Source organism: Neofelis nebulosa, chromosome X (assembly GCF_028018385.1).
Source record: "Neofelis nebulosa isolate mNeoNeb1 chromosome X, mNeoNeb1.pri, whole genome shotgun sequence".
NCBI classification, from domain to species: Eukaryota; Metazoa; Chordata; class Mammalia; order Carnivora; family Felidae; genus Neofelis; species Neofelis nebulosa.
This window is the reverse complement of record NC_080800.1, coordinates 70,303,693-70,316,877: the sequence shown is the minus strand read 5'-3', so window position 1 is coordinate 70,316,877 and position 13,185 is coordinate 70,303,693. Positions and strand designations below refer to the sequence as shown.

At 34.1% G+C, this 13,185-nt stretch overlaps 1 protein-coding gene across 3 annotated transcripts in view; it reads left to right on the top strand.

The window, feature by feature from the left end:
• The window catches only part of RPS6KA6 (ribosomal protein S6 kinase A6), a 241,591-nt gene that overhangs the window by 173,578 nt on the left and 54,828 nt on the right, over window positions 1-13,185 (top strand). For all 3 annotated transcript variants that reach the window (XM_058712430.1, XM_058712431.1, XM_058712429.1), the window contains 5 exons: window positions 997-1,099; window positions 1,733-1,863; window positions 2,303-2,425; window positions 2,922-3,011; window positions 4,001-4,159. In XM_058712430.1, coding sequence (XP_058568413.1) covers window positions 997-1,099; window positions 1,733-1,863; window positions 2,303-2,425; window positions 2,922-3,011; window positions 4,001-4,159 — 606 coding nt within the window. The remainder of the gene's footprint in view (window positions 1-996; window positions 1,100-1,732; window positions 1,864-2,302; window positions 2,426-2,921; window positions 3,012-4,000; window positions 4,160-13,185) is intronic.

The following is a 13,185-nucleotide window of genomic DNA, read 5'->3' as shown; positions in this document are numbered from 1 at the left end:
CTACTCTTCCTTTCTTCTTAAGTATACAAACTGCAAATTCCTTTTTTTCATCATTCTCATATCTAAACAGTTTATGTCCATTGTGTTTAACTTAAATAACAAAAGAATATAATGTTTATTTATTTAAATAAACGAAAATCAAAGTAATTCTCTATTAATATTCCCCCACTGTGGGTCTGTGACCTTTTAAAAAAGTTGCTTTCAAAAAATGGGAGTAGATTGTATACATTTTAAGATGTTTTAAATGTGTTTCAAAAACATAAATTTTAGGAATTTAAATTTTGGACAAGATTACATTTTTGAATTATATAAGAAGAGTCATAAACAGTGTATTTAATGCATTTTTAATGTAAAAACAAAATGTTTTAGGTGAAATATATACTTCTTGAAGATAGTCTATTAATTTTGAAATTCTTGAATGTTGCCAGGTGTTTCTGCATGGTCACATTGTGGTATATTCTGTATGGTTATTTTACTAATGCAAATTCAAGTCAGTTTTTTTTTTTTTTAAATTTTTTTTTCAACGTTTTTTATTTATTTTTGGGACAGAGAGAGACAGAGCATGAACGGGGGAGGGGCAGAGAGAGAGGGAGACACAGAATCGGAAACAGGCTCCGAGCCATCAGCCCAGAGCCTGACGCGGGGCTCGAACTCACGGACCGCGAGATCGTGACCTGGCTGAAGTCGGACGCTTAACCGACTGCGCCACCCAGGTGCCCCGCAAATTCAAGTCAGTTTTTGATATCAAAATAGAATATCATTCCTTGTGAATACAACCTTTGGCATCAGTGCTGTGTTTCCTGGTCTTGTTTCATTGTGTATATTATCTCTCAAATTTTGACAATTTGGTTAATGGGTATCTGAAGCCTGTTAAAATTTTATTTATTAAATTGTGAGCTTCTGTTAAAGACTGTGAATATTATGTTCTGCTTTCCCTTACAAAATATAATTTTAGAGTGTTAATATGATTTTGCGCTACCCTGTTGTTTCTTCTAGAAATTATATAGAAGAGAAGTTCAACCTCCTTTCAAACCGGCTTCTGGAAAACCAGATGATACTTTTTGTTTTGATCCTGAATTTACTGCAAAAACACCTAAAGGTATTGCATATTTGTTTATATGTAACATCGGGGCTTTCATTCAATTAGATGGTTAAAAAATAAACTAGCTTCTTAGGTAAAACTAAATGATTTTTAAGTTTGCAGATAATTGATTGCCCTTTATGAAAGTGCAGAACTTATATACATCATTGTTGCACATCTTTCAAACAGAGGATTTAAATAGGAAATATTTATAAGGGAAGTAGGGGCTAGAGCAAAGGGTAAAATTTTTTCTTCCTTATTTTAAATGTCCTTTCACATGCTAATGAATTATAGGTTAAGGGGTAGGAGGTAAGACATGACATATATAACGGACTCGTAAAATTTATAATTTAATAAGTTCTACTTATAGTAGCATGTATTTCACATGTTCATCCAGCAAATATTGAATGCCAACAAATATTGAACGTACTAAGCAGTGAAGATGTAGCAGTGAACAGGGAGGCAACAATTACAATCCATGGGGCTTGCATACTAGCATGAGGAGACAGATAATATACGATTAATCAAACACATGATATACTATGTCTGATGGTAGCATTTAATGGTTTCTTTTATATTTAAAGAAATGCTAACATTTCATATCACATAATTCTGTGTAGTTCTAATTAAATAATATTATTTGGATATTAGATTCTCCTGGTTTGCCAGCTAGTGCTAATGCTCATCAACTCTTCAAAGGATTCAGCTTTGTGGCAACTTCTATTGCAGAAGAATATAAAATCACTCCTGTTACAAGTGCAAATGTGTTACCAATTGTTCAGGTAAATTCCACCTAATCAGATTATTCAGTGTAGGGATAACTATTTCTTTCAGTTATTGCTAATGGATTTACAGTAATTTTTAAATGATGTTTAACTTCTAAATTGATCTCTATGTATAATATGATTTAAAGGTGTCACAATATGTTTTGGAAAAAAAGCAGACAGTAATTAACCTTTACTTATATTTACGTAATCTCCTCTGGCAAGAAAAGTGTAATGGCAGTGTATAAGCTGGTTGATTTATTGTATTGGCTTTGGGGATCTAGAAAACCTAAAATTTAGGATCAGCTCAGAATCTCTTTAAAACTTTTACAAATACTGATAAAACTTATCTAAAATATTTTTTAAAATATTTAAGATTAATGTATATTTAGGAGAGAAGATAAAAAAGTGAACATATTTCATTCTCCTTAGTATCTTACTTTTAAAAAAAAAACAGATAAATGGAAATTCCGGACAATTTGCTGAATTATATGAACTAAAAGAAGATATTGGTGTTGGCTCCTATTCTGTTTGCAAGCGATGCATACATACAGCTACGAACATGGAATTTGCAGTGAAGGTATTATCTGAGTCTAACTGTTTTGTTTGTTTATATATATATATAAATTAAAGGTTAACTGACAGACATTTTTCAGTGAAGCAAGTGGAGATAGCAAAGATAAAATAATGAGGAAAAGTCTTAAGACTTAATATTTTCATTTGCATTTCTAAAACTTTATTTTGGAGGAATGGTGTATTTCATGAATGTCTTGTTTTAGTTTTATTTTAATATAATATGTTAAAATTGTTCAATTGTGACAATTACTGTCATATTTGAATCACATTATCAGTTGGTTTAGTTTCAGTTATCTAGAATATAGGAAAGTGTTAAGGATGGTGCATTTTTTATTGTGAAGTTTCATTATAGGAAATTTTTAAATGTTAAAATAATGCGAAGTAGGCATCATTCTTCAGTTTTAAGTGTTTGCTTAAAATATGACCAAATTAAAATATTTCATTCACTTTTAGGTAAAGAAAATAATTTGGTTTTCTCTGAGATTTTTCTTATTTCTTAGATCATTGACAAAAGTAAGAGAGACCCTTCAGAAGAAATTGAAATATTAATGCGCTATGGACAACACCCCAACATTATTACTTTAAAGGATGTAGGTATCTAAAATCTATATATCAGATAATAAGATAATGAAGTTATGACTTGGTACTTTATTTTCTTTTTGAAACTTTTCCTGTTTATGGTATATTCTACTTTTATGCCAGAAAATCTCAAAATTCTTAAATTTCCCACTTCAGTTCTTTTTCCCCCCTGTGATTCTATACTCCTACCCTTCTTATACAACATCAAAAAGGAACTATGATGATAGGTGAATGAGAGTGTCCTGATTACTTGAATATATTCTACCTCATTAACTAGTCAACATTATAGCCAGCATCATTTATTATCCTATAGTACTATAAATATAGAAGATATAGGAGATTGGGAAACTGCCAAATTCTAAAATATTTTACTTTCTTGGTTATACAGTAAATAGCTATAACATTATGGATTGTTTCTTGAGTGAAATAGTATTATGCATTTTGATTTGTAATCTTTAAGCAGTAGTTTGTTATACACACACACACACACAGACACACACACACACCATATACACTAACATCTCACATGCCCTAGTGAAAGGGTACATGTATTTCTCTTATTTATTTTCCTTGATATACTAGTTGAATTCAATAAATATTTAAGACACCATATAGATAATGGATTTTGGGAATGATATTTAAAAACAATGTGTTTACTGCCAGAAGGAAGCTTATTGTTAGTAGGGAACAGAAGTGGCTATAATATAGTAAAAAAATAAGATAGATTCCATTTTAGAGGCACAGATTCCTATTGTTCCATTTATATAATTTGATGAAGTATAATTTACAACTTCAAAAGTTAATAAAATTATATGTTTTACATATCTCAAGACTGTAGGAGGTTGTTTATCCAGTTTAATCTTCAGTGTAGTCTGTACTATATTAACAGTAAAGGGATAATGTCCTTTTTGACCACTAGAGGTTCACTAGAAAAGGAAAGTAAATATAATTTTAACATTTAAGAATTATAATAAAAAATAACATTAATTTTTTTTTTTAGGTTTATGATGATGGTAGATATGTTTACCTTGTTACGGATTTAATGAAAGGAGGAGAACTACTTGACCGTATTCTCAAAAAAAAGTGTTTCTCAGAACGGGAAGCTAGTGATGTACTGTTTGTAATAATTAAGACAGTTGACTATCTTCATTGTCAAGGAGTAAGTTGTAGTTATATTCTCCCCTTCTATTATAGGACTTATATCTTAATAAAAATATATCTAGGAGATGCCACCCAAAATGAATTAATTTTCCTGTAACATGTATTTCTATAGAGGATATCCTAAGAAAACCCATAATGTAGTAAAATTTATAGATTTAGGAAATTGGGTAATACTTTATTAATTCTCTTTACTCTGCTTGTTGCCCTGATTTAAAATCATATTAGTTTTAAAAGTGGTTTGAATTATATAAATGTATGTAACCTTGACTTTGAAATTATTAAAAAGTCAAACAAAATAATTAGCCAAAGACATGTTGTGAACATTATTCAAATTATAATGTATCTAACATACAAATTCTAGAAGTAAAAGGACTGTATATCTTTTTGGGGGAGGTATAGATGACACACAATGTTACATTAGTTGCAGTTGTACAACATAGTGATTTAACAACTCTATACATTATGCTGTGCTCACCACAAGTGCAGCTACTGTCTGTCACCATACAATGCTATTTCATTACCAGTGACTATATTCCCTATGCCATACATTTTATTTCTGTGGCTTACTTATTCCATAACTGGAAGCATGCATCTCCCATTCCTCTTCACCCATTTTGCCCATACCACCACCTAATACTATCTAGAAACCACCATCTTGTCTCTGTATTTATAGGTCTGATTCTGCTTTTTATTTGTTATTCATTTTTTTTTATATTTCACTTAAGAGTAAAATTATATGGTATTTGTCTTTCCCAGTCTGACTCATTTTACTTAGATAATACCCTCCAGGTCCATCCATGTTGTTGAATATGGCAAGCTCTAATCTTTTATGGCTGTGTAATAATATCCCATCACACACACATACACACACACACATATCCTATCTTCTTTATCCATTCACATATGGATGGACATTTGGGTTGCTTCCATATCTTGGGTATTGTAAATAATACTGCAATAAACACAGGGGTGCATATATCTTTTTCAATTAGTATTTTTGTTTTCTTTGTGTAAATACTACTAATATTATTAGATCATATGGTATTTCTATTTCTATTTATTTATTTATTTATTTTTTGAGGGATCTCCATACTGCTTTCCACACTGGTTGTACCAATTTACTTAACATTCCCATCAACAGTGCACGAGGCTTCCTATTTTCCACATCCTTGCTAATACTTGTTATTACTTGTCTTTTTGATTCTAGCCATTTGATAATTGTAAGGTGGTAACTCATTGTGGTATCGATTTGCATTTCCTGATGATGAAATGCATCTTTTCATGTGTCTGTTGGCCATCTGTATGTCTTCTTTACAAAAATTTCCAGAGGACTATATATCTTGACCCTTGCCAACCCCTCCTCCAAATACAATAGCAAATTTGGATTCTAAACATTTGAAGTATTAGCATATTAAAACTTGTAGTTGAGGAGCAGGCCTGTTATTTTGCTTCCTATGTCTTCATAAAGAAAGCAAAGGAATTGAATTATGAAAAAAAAGTCAACTTTTATTATATACAGCTATACAAGGAAACAAAGTCACAAATCATTTAAAAGTTTCAGTTTGAATCCATCATAATTGTGCAACTATACTTGCTTAAGATGAAAACACTTAAAAATGGACTATTAAGAATTGGCACAATGAGAATTCTACATAGGGCCTTATTATAATTAAGAAAAATAAGACTACTCAGTGTGTGGCTTAAGAGAGTATATTTTCAATATTTTGAAATAAAATGCATAGTGCTAAAGGAATAATTCTATTATAATTTAATTCCTTGATTTTTGTTACCAACGCTCTCTAAAAAAAGTGTGATCAGAATTTTTGAGAAGAGTAAAAAGATAAATTTTTTCATTACTATTTTAATTTATACACTTATTTTTTTAATTTAAATTCAATAAGTTAACATACAGTGTAGTATTGGTTTCAGGAATAGAACCCAGTGATTCATTATTTACAAATAACACCCAGTGCTCATCTCAACAAGTGCCCTCCTTAATGCCCATCACCCATTTAGCCCATTCCCCCACCCAACACCCCTCCAGCAACCCTCAGTTTGTTCTCTGTATTTAAGAATCTCTTATGGTTTGCCCCCCTCTGTGCTTTTATCTTATTTTTCCTTCCCTTCCCCTATGTCCATCTGTTGTGTTTATTAAATTCCACATGTGAGTGAAATCATATGATATTTGTCTTTCTCTGCTTAACTTATTTCACTAGCATAATACACTCTAGTTCCATCCACATTGTCGCAAATGACAGGATTTCATTCTTTTTGATTGCTAGGTAGTATTCCATTGTATATATATATACCACATCTTCTTAATCCATTTATCAGTGGATGGATATTTGGGCTCTTTCCATAATTTGGCTATTGTTGATAGCACTGATATAAACGTTGGGGTACATATGCCCCTTTGAGTCAGCATTTTTGTATACTTTGGATAAATTCCTGGTTGTGCAATTACTGGGTCATAGGGCAGTTCTATTTTTAATTTTTTGAGGAAACTCCACACTGGTTTCCAGAGTAGTTGCACCAGTTTGCATTCCCACCAACAGTGCAAAAGGGTTCCTTTTACTCCATATCGTCGCCAAAATCTCTTGTTTCCTAAGTTGTTAATTTTAGCCATTCTAACAGGTGTGAAGTGGTGTGTCATCGTGGTTTTGATTTCTACTTCCTGAATGATGAGTGATATTCAGAATCTTCTCAGGTTAGGCGTCTGGATGTCTTTGAAAAAGAGTCTATTCATGTCTTCTGCCCATTTATTTATTGTATTATTTGTTTCTTGGGTGTTGAGTTTGACAAGATCCTCATAGATTTTGGATACTAACCCTTTATCTGATATGTCATTTGCATATATCTTCTCCCATTTCATCAGTTGTCTTTTAGTTTTGTTGATTATTTCCTTCACTGTGCAGAATATTTTTATTTTGATGATGTCCTAATATTTCATTTTTACTTTTGTTTCCCATGCCTCTGGAGACATGTCTAGTAAGAAGTTGCTCCAACCAAGGTCAAGAGGTTGTTGCCTGTTTTCTTGTCTATTATTTTGATGGTTTCCTGTCACACATTTTGAATTTATTTTTGTGCATGGTGTAAGAAAGTAGTCCAGTTTCATTCTTCTACATGTTGCTGTCCAGTTTTCCCAGCACCATTTGCTGAAGATACCATCTTTTTTACATTGGATACTCTTTCCCTCTTTGTCTAAGATTAGTTGTCCATATATTTATGGGTCCATTTCTGGGTTTTCTATTCTGTTCCATCGATCTTTGCGTCTGTTTTTGTGCTAGTACCGTACTGTCTTGATGATTAGAGCTCTGTAATACAGCTTGACGTCCGGAATTGTGATGCCTCCAGCTTTGCTTTCCTTTGTCAGCATTACTTTGGCTATTCAGGGTCTTTTCTGGATCCATAAAATTTTAGGATTGTTTCTTGTAACTCTGTGAAGAATGCTGCTGTTATTTCGATAATGATTGTATTGAATGTGTAGATTGCTTTGGTAGTATAGACATTTTAACAATATGTTTTTCTTCCAATCCATGGACATGGAATGTTCTCCATTTCTGTGTTTCTCCTTCAGTTTCTTTCATAAACTTTCCAAAGTTTTCAACAAACAGATTTTTTACCTCTTTGGTTAGATTTATTCCTAGTTATCTTATGGTTTTTGTTGCAATTGTAAATGGGATTGATTTCTTGATTTCTCTTTCTGCTGCTTCAGTACTTGTGTATAGAAATGTAACAAACTTCTGTATGTTCATTTTATATCCTGTGACTTGGCTGAATTCGCATATCAGTTCTAGCAGATTTTTCGTTGGGTCTTTTAGATTTGCCATGTAGAGTATCATGTCATCTGTGAAGAGTGAAAGTTTGACTTCTTATTTGCCAATTTGTATGCCTTTTATTGCTTTTTGTTGTCTGATTGCTGATGCTAGGGTTCCCAGTACTATGTTGGACAACAATGGTGAGAGTGAACATCCCATTGTTGTTTTCCTGACAGTTTTTCCCCATTAGGGATGATATTAGCTATGGGCCTTGCATATATGACTTTTATGATGTTGAGGTATATTCCCTTCTATCCCTACTTTCTTCAGGGTTTTTATCAAGAAAGGATGCTACATTTTGTCAAATGCTTTTTATTCATCTATTGAAAGGATCATATGGTTCTTATCCTTTATTAATGTGTTTTATCAAATTGATTGAGTTACAAATATTAAATGAGCCCTAAAGCCCAGAAATAAATTCCACTTAATCATGGTGAATAATCCTTTTAATGTACTATTGAATTTGATTTCCTAATATCTTGTTGAGAATTTTTACATCCACGTTTATCAGGGATATTGGCCTGTAATTCTCCTTTTTAGAGGAGTCTTTGACTGGTTTTGGAATCAAGGTAATGCTGGCTTCATAGAATGAGTTTGGAAGCTTTCCTTCCATTTCTATTTTTTGGAAAAGTTTGAGAATATGTATTAACTCTGCTTTACATGTCTGGTAGAATTCCCCTGGGAAACCATCTGGCCCAGGACTCTTATTTTGTTGGGACATTTTTGATAACTGATTCAATTTCTTTGCTGCTTATTGGCCTATTCACATTTTCTGTTTCTTCCTGATTGAGTTTTGGTAGTGTGTGACTGTCTAGGAATTTGTGCATTTCATCCAGATTGTCCAGTTTTTGGCATATAATATTTCATAGTATTCTCTTATAATTGGTTGTATTTCTTGGTGTTGGTTGTGATCTGTCCTGTTCCATATGTGATTTGGCCTATTTGGATCCTCTCTTATTTTTTTTTTTCTTTTTGAGAAGTCTAGCTAAGGGTTTATCAGTTTTGTTTATTCTTTCAAAAAACCAACTTTTAGTTTCATTGATCTGTTCTACCATGTTTTTTGTTTGTTTATATATCATGTATTTCTGCATTGATCTTTATTATTTCCCTTCTTCTGCTGCCTTTTTTGCTTTACTTACTGCTCCTTTTCTAGGTACTTTAGGTGTAAGTTTAGGATGTGTATTTGGAACCTTTCTTGCTTTTTCAGATAGGCCTGAACTGCAATGTACTCTCCTCTTAGAACTGCCTTTGCTGCATCCCAAATGGTTTGGACTGTCATGTTTTTATTTTCATTTGCTTTCATGGACTTTTTACTTCATCTTTAATTTCTTGTCTCACCCATTCATTCTTTAGTAGGATGTTCTTTAACCTCCACATATTTGAGAGATTTCCAAATGTTTTCTTGTGGTTGACTTGAATTTTCATAATGTTGTGATCTGAAAAAAATGTATGCTATGATCTCTATCTTTTGTACCTGTTGAGGGCTGATTTGTGACACATTATGTGATTTATTCTTGAGAACATTACATATGCACCAAAAAGAATGTGTACTCTGCTGCTTTAGGATGAAATGTTGTAAATATATTTAAGTTCATCCAATACACTATGTCATTCAAATCCATTGTTTCCTCTTTGCTTTTCTGCTTAGATGATCTCTCCTTTCCTATAAGTGGGGTATTAAAGTCTTCTACTATTATGGTGTTACTATCAATGAATTTCTCTATGTTTATTACTATTAGATTTACATATTCATGTTCTTCCAACTTGGGGGCATATATATTTACAATTTTTTGATATTTTTGATGGATAAGCCACTTAAATATTATATAATGCCCATCTTAACTTCTAGCTACAGTCTTTGCTTTAAAATCTAGTTGTATGGTAACCTGGGTGGCTCAGTCAGTAAGCATCAGACTTCGGCTCAGGTCATGATCTTGTGGTTCATGAGTTTGAGCACTGCCTTGGGCTCTGTGCTGACATCCTAGAGCCTGGAACCTGCTTCGGATTCTGTGTTTCTCTCTCTCTATGCTCCTCCCCCACTCACACTCTGTCTCTCTCTCAAAAATAAGTAAGCATTAAAAAATTGTAAATAAATAAATAAATAAACAAATAAACAAATAAATAAAATCTAGTTTGTATGAAAGAAGTGTGGTTACTTCGGCTTTCCTTTGATATACATTAGCATGATAGATGGTTCACCATCCCCTCACTTTCACTCTGCAGGTGTCCTCAGGTATAAACTGAGTTCCTTCACAGCAGTATATAGATGTATCTTGTTTTTTTTTTTTTTTATCTGTTCTGATACCCTATACCTTTTGATTGGAGCATTTAGTCCATTTACATTCAGAGTGATTATTGAAATATATGAATTTAGTGTTATTGTGTTATCTTTAGATTTCATGTTTCTGGTGATGTTGTCTGGCCCTTTGTAGTCTTTGCTGCTTTGGTCTTTTTTTTTTTTTTCTCAAAGAGTCCTCCTTAAAATTTCTTGAAGGGTTGCTTTAGTAGTCATGAACTCTCATATTTTTTCTTTGTCTGGGAAAGTCTTTATCTCTCCTTCTATTCTGAATGACAGCCTTGTTGGATCAATGATTCTTGGCTCCATATTTTTTTTATTCAGCATATTGAATATTTCCTGCCACTCCCTTCTGGCCTGCCAAGTTTTGGTGGACAAGTCTGCTGCTAACCTTATGTGTCTACCCTTGTAGTTTAAGGACCATTTGTTCCTAGCTGCTTTCAGAATTTTCTCTTTATCCTTGTATTTTGCAAGTTTAACTATGATATGTTGTGATGTTGACCTGCTTTTGTTGATCTTGAAGGGAGTTCTCTGTAACTCTTGGACTTGAATGCCTGTTTCCTTCCCCAGATTGGGAAGTTCTCAGCTATAATTTGTTCATATAAAACTTTTGCCCCTGTTTCATGCTCTTCTTCTTCTGAGACTCTTATGTTATGGGTATTGTTTCATTTCATGGAATCACTTAGTTCCATAATTCTCCCCTCATGATCTAGTAATTTCTTTTCCCTACTTTTTTCAGCTTCATTATTTTCCATAATTTTATCTTCTATTTCACCTATTGTCTCACCTGCTTCCTTCATCCTCACTGTCACTGTATCTAGTTTCTTTTGTATCTCACCTGTAGCATTTTAAAATTCATCCTGACTAGTTCTTAAGTCTGTGATCCACAGCAAGGGTCTCTCTTGTGTGTATTATGCTTTTTTCAAGCTCAGCTAGCAGTCTTATGATTGTTGTTCTAAATTCTTCTTCATATATATTGTTTATAGGTGTTTTGAGCAAGTCCTAGCTGTGATTTCTTCTTGACCTTTCTTTTGGGGAGAATTCCTCCATCCTCTCATTTTGGCTAAGTTTCTGTTTTTGTGTGTTTTAAAAGCTTGTTATGTTTCCTGCACCTGACAGTACTACTAAATGAAAAATCCTGGCATTTCAGCAAGTGTTTCTGGTTTACAATGTTGGCCCTCTGCTGTTTCGTTTTGGCTGTTTTTTCCCATTAGTCAGTCCTCTGCAGAGATCCTCCTGCCTTGCAGTAGTGGAGTGTTGGGCCTTTACCCAGGTGTGCTTTGATTTGTTTGTTGAAGGAACTGTGGAGGGGGAAAAGAGGTGTCAGTAGCTTGATCCCATAAAAAAAAGAAAAAGAAAGGGAACACACACACACACACACAACAAACAGAGAATCAAAAAAACTATAAAGCTGATTCCAAGGAAAAAGAAAGAAAAAAGTAGAAGGAAAGAGAAAAGTAGGAAAAAGAAAAGAATAAAAAAGTCTGATCCAAGGAAAAATAGAAGATGAAATGACAAAAAAAAAAAATCAGGTATTATGAGCCTGATTACAAAAGAAAAAAAGAAGGAGGAAAAAAGAAACAAAAAGAGTTCTCTCTTGGTGCCTGAAAGGTGTTAGCTATGCTGGTCTGGAAAAGAGGCCAGCTATGCTGGCTAGGAATCAGTCTTGCCCCAGTAAATAAGCAAGGTACTAGGCACAGAGGTGAAGGGTTTGGTGAAATTGGGGCGCGCCTCCACTAGGGGTCACTGTGTTGCTCTCTGAAATCTCACCATGTTGGTTTTGGTGGGGAAAATGGCACCACACCAATCTCTTGTCTCCAGAGCGGGGATCTTAAAAGCCTCACTATACAGCAAGCCTTCACAGAATAGCGATGGCAGTAAGTTTTTCCTGTGCCACAACTGTCCCGTGCCTCTCCTTGGTTCATGGCTGAGATTCAAAACCCAAACTCTTAAAGACCTGGCAAGGTGTGGATCTGCTTCAGTCATCTGGAGTAGAGCCTCTCCACCCTGCTGATAAAAGGCTTTTGGCTGGCACCTGCAGTGTCTTTTGTCCTTGGGGAGGCAACAAACCTTCTTCCAAAAGTACTCCAGGAAGGGGACTGTTCTTTCCCAGTGCACACCATAAATATCTACAGGCTATGCACTCCAGGGCCAGATCCTTCCTCCCCAGGACCATGAGCCATGACTCCACTCTGGAGAAAGTCGCACACTTCCAAAACCTCAGAGTTTGAGCTCCAAAAGCTGTTTGCAAAACCGAACTGGGACACTCATTACTTCTTGCTTCCCAATCCATGGTCCAGAGAGATTTTCCTCTTGTGTTAATGCGATGCCACATTTTCTCAACCCTTCTCTCTGTCTCGCCCCTTTGTCTCTCCAGAAAGGGTTTCCTCCCCTCTACGACTCTGATTTTTTCTGTCCCCCAAATCACCTCCATGCACCTTGCATTTGCCAAGCTGTCTCCCTCCAACTATGGAGATACTTCTGCCACTCTGCAGATCTATTTCTTGGATACTCCAAGTAATCTGACCTCATTACAGCTGTGTTTGAGGGACAATGAAAGGCCAGGGTCCCCCTACTTCTCTACCATCCTGATCACTCTTCCCTTTTATTTTAGAAAACTTCAGGTTCTTACATCAATTAAATAACTTGACAGGCATATATTGAACATTTCTTCATGCCAGGCATTGTAAAAGGTATTGCAGATTCAAGCATGAGGAAGACTTGGTCCTTATCTTTAAGTAACTTTTAGTGTAGTGAAACGCTGATCAAATATAGGACTAGAATAAATGAAGTGTATAGTATTAGTAAGAAAATCATCACATAAGGAAGTTTAGAAAATTTTCCATTTCTAGCATTTCATTTTGTTCTCATTGTTTCTGTTTTTCTTCTTGAGAGTTTCATTCATTGAAA